The sequence below is a fragment of the Plasmodium gallinaceum genome, assembly GCF_900005855.1.
Source record: "Plasmodium gallinaceum strain 8A genome assembly, contig: PGAL8A_v1_87, whole genome shotgun sequence".
NCBI classification, from domain to species: Eukaryota; Apicomplexa; class Aconoidasida; order Haemosporida; family Plasmodiidae; genus Plasmodium; species Plasmodium gallinaceum.
In genome coordinates, this window is record NW_021628251.1 from 1811264 (window position 1) to 1822013 (window position 10750).

At 17.7% G+C, this 10750-nt stretch overlaps 3 protein-coding genes across 3 annotated transcripts; all 3 read left to right on the forward strand.

The window, feature by feature from the left end:
• Positions 1-446: 446 nt before the first annotated feature.
• On the forward strand, positions 447-3708 carry PGAL8A_00315800 (eukaryotic translation initiation factor 3 subunit 8, putative; the record flags this gene model as incomplete). Its single annotated transcript, XM_028672173.1, has 3 exons — positions 447-527; positions 896-3456; positions 3540-3708. 3 exons carry the CDS (start codon positions 447-449, stop codon positions 3706-3708), a joined length of 2811 nt encoding a protein of 936 aa, XP_028528753.1.
• A 947-nt stretch (positions 3709-4655) lies between these two features.
• PGAL8A_00315900 (IMP-specific 5'-nucleotidase, putative) lies at positions 4656-7091 on the forward strand (the record flags this gene model as incomplete). The annotated part of the gene is made up of 9 exons (XM_028672174.1): positions 4656-4758; positions 4986-5222; positions 5354-5481; positions 5561-5711; positions 5793-5925; positions 6135-6352; positions 6455-6532; positions 6666-6834; positions 6974-7091. The coding sequence occupies 9 exons, from the start codon at positions 4656-4658 to the stop codon at positions 7089-7091; spliced, it is 1335 nt and encodes a 444-aa protein (XP_028528754.1).
• Positions 7092-8265: 1174 nt separating this feature from the next.
• SHLP2 (shewanella-like protein phosphatase 2, putative) lies at positions 8266-9150 on the forward strand (the record flags this gene model as incomplete). The annotated part of the gene is made up of 1 exon (XM_028672175.1): positions 8266-9150. The coding sequence occupies one exon, from the start codon at positions 8266-8268 to the stop codon at positions 9148-9150; it is 885 nt and encodes a 294-aa protein (XP_028528755.1).
• Positions 9151-10750: the final 1600 nt, after the last annotated feature.

The following is a 10750-nucleotide window of genomic DNA, read 5'->3' on the forward strand; positions in this document are numbered from 1 at the left end:
AAAAAAAAAAAAAAAAAAAAAAAAAAAAAAAAAAAAAAAAAAAACATATATTTATGAAATATAAAGAGTATAAATAGAACACTTCGCCTTATAAACTTTTTAAAAAGAAAAAAAAAAAAAAAATTGAATTTATATTAAGTGAATATAATTAAAATTAATATATAAAAATAAATGTATATGTATATAATTTTTTTTTTTTTATATAGATTGTTTTAAATACTAAATCTGTTATTATATCTCATTATATTTTATTATTTTATATTTTATTGTTATACATTTTCTTGTATTTCATTTTAATCGTATATTGTAATTTCCGTAGAAAATTTTTTTAAAATCATTTAATTATTTTTATATATATATTTGCTTACATATATATGCTATATTTATATCTACATTTCTAATTTCGTAAAACTTATTTTTTTATTCAATATATTTTTTTTTTAAAAATGCAATCAAAATTTTGGGCAAAAGCAGTAGATGAAGAAAGTGGGGATAATCTATCTGAATCTTCTGAAAATGAAATTGATGTAATAATTCAAAAAAAAAAAAAAAATTAAAAATAAAACATATTATATATAAAAGAGATGTTTTTTAAAAATATATAATTTACAATTATACAAAAATCTTTATATGAAAAAAAAAAGTTTTGAAATATTTCCATATATGTTAACTTCATGTTATTATATTTATAAATGTAAATAAATTTTAATTGTAATATTTATTTTTTTTATAATTTTATTTTTCTTCTTATTATTATTTTTATTGTTTATAATTGCTATTTTACGCGGATACATAACAATATTAACTTTCATTTAATTTTCCATAATGAAGATTTTCTTTGATCTACATATCCAATCTCGATATATTTTTCATTTTGTATATATGTTGTTTTTAGAATAAGAAGCCTCTTGTATCAGCACAAGCAGAAAGATGGGCAGCTATCGATAGTAGTAGCTCAGAAGAAGAAGAAAGAGTTATAAAGAGTTATGAAGGAAAAAGATTAGATTTTTATGAAAATATGGGAAATAGTATAAATGAAAATATGAATAATAATGAATTTAATCAACTTTTAAAAGATTACGAAAATTTATATAAATTTATGATTAAAGAAAGTTCTGAAAATATTCCAAAATTTGCAATAGTTTACCTAGATAAATTATCTAAATATGTAGAAAAAATTTTTCAAAATAATGTAGAAAAGAAGAATTTAAGTAAAAATAAAGCGCAAACATTAAATAAATTAAGAGCAAAAATTAGAAAATGTAGTGAATTTTATCAAGAAAGGTTAAATGCTTATAATGAAAACCCAGATGACTTTAAAGATGACTTAGAAGAAAATGAAGAAGAGGAAGAAGAAGAGGAAGAAGAAGAAGAAGAAGAAGAAAAGGAAGAAGGAGAAGATGAAAAAGAAAAAAAAAAAGCGGAAAAATCTAAAAAAGATTCTGATAAAAATGTTGAAGAAGAAGATAACAGTGATGAATGGTCTTATAGTGATGAAGAAGAATATGCATCTAATGAAGAAGATGATAAAACAAAAAGTGCTATCAGTAAATGGGGATTAAAAACAAGTGAGAAAGTGGAAAAGAAAAAAACAATAAAAGTAAAAAAATCAAAAAAAGAAACTAATAAAAAAGAGGAAAAAACAGTACATATTGATGAAGTTCAATCTTCTAAAAATAAAGGATATTTAGATTTATTAAATACCAAGAATTTAACAGAAGATGTTATAAGAAAAAGAGTAAAACTAGTTATTGAAAAGAGAGGAAGAAAAGGGTTAGATAAGCATGAGCATATTAACATATTGTCAAAATTATGTGAAATAGCAAAAACAATAAGTACGCAATCTTATATTGAAGTATTAGAACATTTAATTAACTTAGAATTTGATGTCGTCTCTAGTGTTTATACTTATATGTCATTTAATATATGGAATAAGGCTTTCAAATATATCGAGCTTATATTGGATTTGTTAATTCAAAATGATAATTTTTATTTAGTATCTATAAATCTTGCAGAGGAAATTACGGAAGAAAGCACAAATGAAAAAGAGAAAATTATAAAATCTTGTAAAACACTTATCTCATTTCTAGCCAAATTAGATGATGAATTATTAAAAGCTTTATTATATATAGATGTTCAAACAGAAGAATATAGAAAAAGGTTAGGAAAAACAATTCATGTAATTGGTTTATTGCACAAAGGTTATAACTATGTGAAATACACAAAAAAAATGCCTGAATTGGCAATATATATTTCTTCAAGAATTTTGGAACATATGTATTACAAATCAGAAACTATTTTTAAACAAATATGGAATTTCATTAATTATGGGAAAGAATATTTAGAATCACCAAATAATAGTAGCAACAATAATAGTTTAAATAAAGAAAATAATATCAATGAAAAATCAAAAGAAAAAATAAATGAAGAAAATTCTGTTAAAACAAATATAGAAATATGCCCAAAAAAAATAGTTGAAAATTATGTTTATGAAATATTTGAGTATGGTACAAAACAACAAAAAATAAGAGCATTATTGCAATTATCATATAATAAAAGTTTATATGATGATTTTTTGGAAGCTAAAGAATTATTGAATGTTGCTAATGTACATGAATTGGCACTTAATTCAGATATACAAACACAAATACTATATAATAGAAATTTAATTCAATTAGGGTTATGTGCATTTAGACATGGAAGAATTTATGAAGCCCATTGTTGTTTAATGGAAATATGTTCTCAAAATAAACATAAAGAATTAATTGCACAAGGAATGTCAAATTTAAAAAATCAAGAAAAGACTTTAGAACAAGAAAGGGCAGAAAAAAGAAGATTACTTTCTTTCCATATGCATATATCAATTGAATTAATTGAATGTGTTAATAATATTTGCGCTATGTTATTAGAAGTTCCAAATTTAGCAAAAAATTCTTATGAATCAAAAAAAGATATTATATCAAGGCAATTTAGACGATTTTTAGATATGTATGACAAGCAAGTTTTTAATAGTCCACCAGAAAATAATAAGGAAATTATCATACTAGCAACAAAATATTTACAAAAGGGAAACTGGAAATTATGTTGTGAAAAAATTTTTGGTTTATCAATTTGGTCCAAATTTACTGATAAGGAAAAAGTACAGGATATATTGAAAGAAAAAATTAAACAAGAAGCTATGAGAACTTATATTTTTCGTTATATTTTCATATATGATTCATTTTCAATAGATCAATTGTGTCTTATGTTTGATTTAAGTCAAAATACTGTTCATTCAATTTTAAGTAAAATGATGATAAATCAAGAAATACCTGCATGTTGGAATGAAAGCAGTCAATTTATTCTTATTAACAAAATTAATCCTACTATTCTTCAGTCAATGGCTCTTAAATTAGCAGAAAATGTTAATGATGTAATGGAACAAAATGAATTAGCTTTAAATATGAAAAATCCAAAGTAACTTAAATCACACACATACATATATATATATATATACAAATATATATTTATACTTATAATTTTTTTTTTTTTTTTAATAGGTTTATGTTTATGCAAGAAAGAAGAACTCAATTAAAAGATGAGAAATCTAATTGGACACAAAAAAAGGGGGACACAAAATATGTAAAAAATTATAATCAACAAAAAAATGCTCATTATAAAAAAAGTTATAAAGATAAAAATGTAAATAAAAATTATATACAAAATTAAATTCTTTATATATATATATATATATATGTATTTTTTTATCTTATTTTCTTAAATATATGATTTATTTACTTGCATAAGCTCACATTTATATATGTATATATAAATACACCTTTTATTTTCTATTTTTGTTTTTACATTATTTTAAAAAAAAAAAAAAAAAATTGCATAAAAAGAATAATAACAAAATAGTATATATAAAATATTTCGGACCAATTTTTTTTTTAATAAGAACTAATATATTTTTCCTAAATATATGTAATAACTATATTTTAAATTAAATAAATGAATATACTTTATTATTTTGATTATATTTTTTTCTTTTTTTTTTTTTTTGATCTTTATAACCAAATAAAAAAAAAAAAAATATAATAACGATCTCTTAACCATAAACATTGGTTTTTTTTTTTATTTTTTATTATTTGCATTAATCTTATATAGAAAAAATATTATACGAAATACTTTTGATTAAATTATGAGATATTAAAAAAAAAAAAAAAATAATTCATACATTTCATTATATATTAAATACACATGATATATTTTAATTTCTGAAAAATTATAAACATTTATTTATTGAAACATTCTTAAAACTATTTTTAAATACAAGTAATAAAATAGCTATTATTTATAAAGGATATTAGTTTTTTTAAAGAAAATTTTAGTAAAGGATACACACATTTAACACACATTAAATATAACAAGAGTACTAATTTAATATATAATGTTTAATAAAAATCATATGTTTAATTTTAGATGAAAAAAAATAGTTAACTTGATTTAGTCTCCTTTAATATTATACCATTTATTATCTTTTTTTAAATATACACTTTATTCCATATAAGAGGTTTGAAACAGTGCCTGTTATATAAACTATATATATTATAAAGATATAAAAAATTATAAAATATATGAAAATTTAGTTTATTTTAAGAATTTTTATTTAAAATATGAAAAAATTAGATATTGACGTATATGATAAAATTGAAGATATCCATTTAGGCATTTATGAACAAGATCAATGTGATTTTTTGGCTTTATCAGATAGAAATGGTAATTAAAAAAAAAAAAAAAAAAAAAAATTGTATATATATGTAAATTAAAAAGACAAATAAAATATAAAAATAGAAGAATATAATAAAAGATATCATGTGAATAGTAGTAAAATAGAACCAAACAAAAGAAATGAAAATTATTTTATTTTTTATCTTTTAAAAATTTTAATATTGAAAAGTTAAGAAAATATTATATTTATTGATAAACTTTTAATTCTTTTATAGTTATGAATTCAGATACGAAAAAAAATATTATTCATTTTAATAATCATTACAGTTACAATCAATTAAAAAATAAAGATAGCTTAATTATGTTTTTAGTTGATATTTTAAAATCTCTTTTTGTTTCCAATTGTATTGATAAAAATATTGATAATGTTTTACTAAGTATAGAAGAGATGTTTATTGATCACTATTACAACCCCTTACATAGCAGATTAAAATATTTAATAGATGATGTTGGTTAGTAGTATAAAATTGAAAATATAAAGATAAGATTGTGTATATATATATTTATTTATACTAAAAATTCTAATAAAAAAAAAAAAATAAAGAAATTAATGAAAGATATTTTTAATTCAAAATTTTATTAGGAATATTTTTTACAAAATTACCTATATCAAAAGCATTTCATACATATAATAAAAAGTATCAAATAACAAAAAGGTTGTATGCTCCACCAACATTTAATGAAGTTAGACATATCCTTAATCTAGCTCAAGTATTTAATAGAATAATAGAATTAAAAAATTCGAAAATTAAATTTTATAAATTTTTTTATTTTTTTTTTCTTAATTAAGATTTTATCTCTTGAAGATGGTTTAGATTTATTAACTTTTGATGCTGATGAAACTTTATATCCCGATGGACATGATTTCCATGATGAAGTTTTAGCAAGTTACATTTCCATTTTATTAAAGAAAATGAATATAGCCATAGTTACTGCAGCTTGTTAGTATAATTATATAAAATTATTTATATAAAAGTATATATTTCTACTTAATATTTTATAAAAATTCTATATTTTTTAAGGTTATAACAATGATGCAGAAAAATATCAAAAAAGACTAGAAAATTTATTAAAGTATTTTTCTAAACATAATATAGAAGATGGATCTTACAAAAATTTTTATGTTATGGGGGGTGAAAGTAATTATTTATTTAAGTAAAAAAAATAAAAAACAAATAAAATTTAAAAGTAAAATGTATTTTTAATTACTATAGTTATATATATATACATACTCAAGGATAAAGTCTCTAATTAATAATGACATATGTATGAACGTTTGTTGAATGAATATATATAAATTTTTTGAGAAAAACTATCATTTTTTTGTGTTATATTATTTTATTTTATTTTTTTTTTTTTTATAGATGCAATGAAGAAGCAAATTTATATTCAGTACCGGAAAAAGAATGGATTCATTATAAGAAACATGTAGATGATGAAACGATTCAAGATATATTAAATATTTCTCAAAAATGTTTAGAACAAGTAATAAAAGATTTTAAATTATGCGCAAAAATACAAAGAAAAGAAAAATCAATTGGTTTAGTTCCTGAAAAAATGCCATCATTAAATAATAAAAATGGTATTATATAAATCTCATATATAGATGATCATTTCATTTAATTTCGTTTTTTTTTTTTCTTTTTTTAATTTTTACAAGTATTTAATTCTTACTTCTTTATAGAACCTAAAAATTATATGATAAAATATGAAGTATTAGAAGAAGCTGTTATTCGTATAAAAAAAGAAATAATAAAAAAAAGTAAGGAATAAATACGTATGTATATTAATATTTTATTTTTTATTATATTCTATTTTTTGTAATAAGAGATGAATAAAACATACATATGTACAAAAAAATTTTTTTTTTTTTTTTATTATTTTAATAATTTAAGAAATAACTGCACCATATTGTGCTTTTAATGGAGGACAAGATTTGTGGGTAGATATTGGAAATAAAGCAGAAGGGTTATTAATTTTACAAAAATTGTTAAAAATAGAAAAAAAAAAGTGTTGCCATATTGGTGATCAATTTTTACATTCAGGAAATGATTTTCCTACAAGGTTTATAATATTTATAAAAAAAAAAAAAAAAGAGAAAAAGTTGATATGCTTATTATTTACCATAAATTATTTTAATATATTATTCTTGAACATTTATAAGTTTCTTATCTTATTATTTCTTTTTTTATATTTTTAACAGATTTTGTAGTCTTACATTATGGGTAAGTAATCCTCAAGAGACGAAAGCATGTTTAAAAAGTATAATGAATTTAAATATAAAGTCTTTTGTTCCTGAAGTTTTATATGAAAGTTCATAATTTATATATAATAAAGATTATATTTATATATATATATATATATATATATATATATATATATATATATATATATATATATATATATATATATATTTATTTATTTATTTATTTATTTATTTATTTATTTATTTATTTATTTATCAAAAAGGTAAAAAAAATTAAATAATTGTTTATTATAACTTTTCATTAAAGAGTATTTATTTTTCTTAATATTATAAATATTTTTATAGGAATAAAAATATTTTATATACTTTTTATTATAAATTTTTGATTACTAATGAAAAAGAAATGAATTTAAAATTTCTTTTTTCTTTTTTTTTTCTTTTTTTTTTCTTTTTTTTTTTTTTGTAGTCTAAATTCTAACAAAAAGAAAAAAAAAAAAAATGAATATAATTTAAAATAAAATAAATATTTTTATGTTTTAAATTTTTGTTCATATATGCTTTTTTTTTTTAGACATTTTTTTGTGCAATATTTTATTATTTTATAGAACGTTTAATTTTATGGAATTATTTCCTTAATAACAATAAATCTTTTTATTATGTGTTTCTTTATAAAACTTGTAAATTTATAATATTTCCAATTCGTAAATTATTATATTTATGTATTTTTATTACCATAATATATATAAAGAAACAAAGTGGGGTAAAACAACGATAAAATGATATGATGATTTTTTAGTTTTTTTTTAAATTTTATTATTTTTGATAATTTTAAATATACTCTTTCTTATTTTATGTTCCTTTTACAATGTTAATGGAAATTGATTATTATAATTTATTTGAGTTTTATATTTTTTTTTAAAAAAATGAAACTAAAAATATATCTTTTTTCTGAAAAAACATCTACATATATTTCTTTTTTTTAATATAAGGTTTTTTTTTTTTTTTTTTTTTTTTTATTATAATCCTATGTTTTAATTTAGTTAATAATAAAAATATTTTGAATTATTTTAATTTTGTATTTTTAATATTCTTAATCATGACATTGATATGTATTTAAACTAATTTAAATATTATCTTTAATAATTTTATTTGTATTATTGTTTTAAATATTTATAAATTTTAATTTTTAGTATTTCTTTTTTATATATATTTTTAATAATGTGTTTAAAATATGCATAACATTTATATATGCTTATTTAGAAGAACTAATTATGGCTAAAATAAAATATATGTTTATATATTTCCTGATAGTATTATTTGATACTTTTTATATATGTGATATGAATTTTTCTAATTTTAAATGGACTCATGATTTATTTAGTATAAGTGATTTACATGGTGACATGGATTCTTTTATAAAAATTTTATTAAATGAACAAATAATTGATAAAGATAACAATATTCTTAAAGAAAATGTGTTAATAGTTATAACTGGTGATATTTTAGATCCTAATTATGATGATATAAATATTGTATTTTTTATTGAAGGATTTAATGAAAAAGGAAAAGACAAAAATTCTAGTATCCTTTTGATTTTGGGAAATCATGAAGTGAAAAATTTATGTTTGGATTTTAATAAGAAAAAAAAAGATAGCAACAAATATAATAGTAGAAACAAATTGTTTAAGAAAAATGAAAAAATTTATAATTATTTAATTAAAAATCCTTTTGTTGTAAAAGTAAATGACATTATATTTTCTCATGCTGGTGTGTTACCTTTTTATTCTTCTTATGGTATTAATTTTATAAATGAGGAAGGAAAAAAAGAAATAGAAAATAATTGTGAATTATTAAAAGAAAAAAAGAAAAAGAAAGAAGAACTATGTATTTGTTGTGAATACGGCCCCACATTAAATAGATATTATTCATATATTAGTAATAATATTTTTAAAAAATCTAAAGTATGTTCTACCCTAATTAAATCATTAAAATTATTAAAATCTAATAAAATGGTAATTGGACATACTGTTCAAAAAAATAAAAAGGTTAATAGTTTTTGTGAAGGGAAGCTTCTATTAGCTGATACTGCTATAAGTAAATGGAAGAAAGGAGTAATATCATATGTTCAATATTTTAAAAATGGAACATATAATGTAAAATATATTGAAAGATAAAATAAGAATACTTTCTTACTTATTTATATCAAAAATAATGTTTGAATTTACTTAAAAAATATATACATATAGTAATAAACTGAAATAAGGGTTATTATATCTATATTTCTTCATGTTTAATATTCTCTTTTAATTATAATTGTTTGACTTTATATGGAAAAAAAAATGAAAATTAAAAGACTATTTTTATGAGTTTTCGAGAATGTATATAAATATTTATTTGATTATACTTTTTTTTTTTTTTTTTTAATCTATACAAAAAAAATTAGAATGATAAATAGAAAACTATAAAACCAATAACGCAGATTATTATAATTGATATATTAATACTTCAATTTATTTTATAAATTTACTTAATTATTTCATATATTGTCCTAAAATTTTATTAATACCAATTTTTCTTCTATTATTAACCTTTTATTTTATTATTTAACTAATCTGTAATTTATCATCTTTTTATTGCACATATCTAATGTATTGTCTTAATTAATATTATAATATTTTCAATTTTAATTTTAATTTTTTTTTTTTTTTTTTTTATATTATTATAAATATTATCAACTTTTCAAATGATATTTTTTTTATGTAATAAATATTTAATGACATTGTATTTTTAATAAAAAATTATTAATGAAAAAGTGTCATAAATACGTGTAACAAGAAGATTTTTATATTATTAGTAAAATTTGTAAATGATCCTTATTAACTATACATAAAGACAATTGTTAAAATATGTTGAAAAAAAAAAAAAAAAAAATTGTATATATTTTTGATAAACCTTTTATTATAGTAAATATAAATATAAAATGTAGTTTCTTATTAAAAATAAAGCTGATAATTGTATTTTTTCTTGTAATTAACTACTAAAATTTTTGTATTTTTAAATAATTTTTTATTTTATTTTTTTTTTTTTATTCACGGTACTTTTGAGTTGCTAAATAATTTAAAGCTTATATTTTATCCATTCATACGTTTTTTTTAAAAACTAAATATATCGTATTTATTTTTTTGAATTATTTTCATTTTATTCAATTTTGTTTTAACTTTGATTTGATTTGATTTTATTTTATTTAATTTCATTTTATTTTATTTAATTTCATTTTATTTTATTTAATTTCATTTTTATTTTTTACTTTTATTTTTTTTTTTTATTTGATTTGATTTGATTTTATTTGATTTGATTTGATTTTATTTCATTTTAATTTTTATTTTTGTTTTTATTTTTATTTATTTTTTAATTTTTAGTTTATTTATATTTATTTTGCTTATTTATTTTTTTTTTATTTTAATTATTTATTTTTTTTTATATAATTTTGTTTGTTTTTGTTTTTACTTTTCTTTGGTTTGCTTTTTCGCTTTTTTGCTTTTTTGCTTTTGCTAAACTTTTTTTTTTATTATTTTTTCTTTTTCATTTTTATTTTCATTTTAATAATCTATAATGAATTTAAACCTATTTTATTTTATATTTATGTACCATTTTTTGATGTTTTTTTTATAAAGCATAAAAAGTAAATAAAATATAAATTAAAATTAATGAAATAGTCAATGTTTTTATTAAAAAGTATAATTTGAATTATTTAAATTTTTTTTTTTTTTTTTT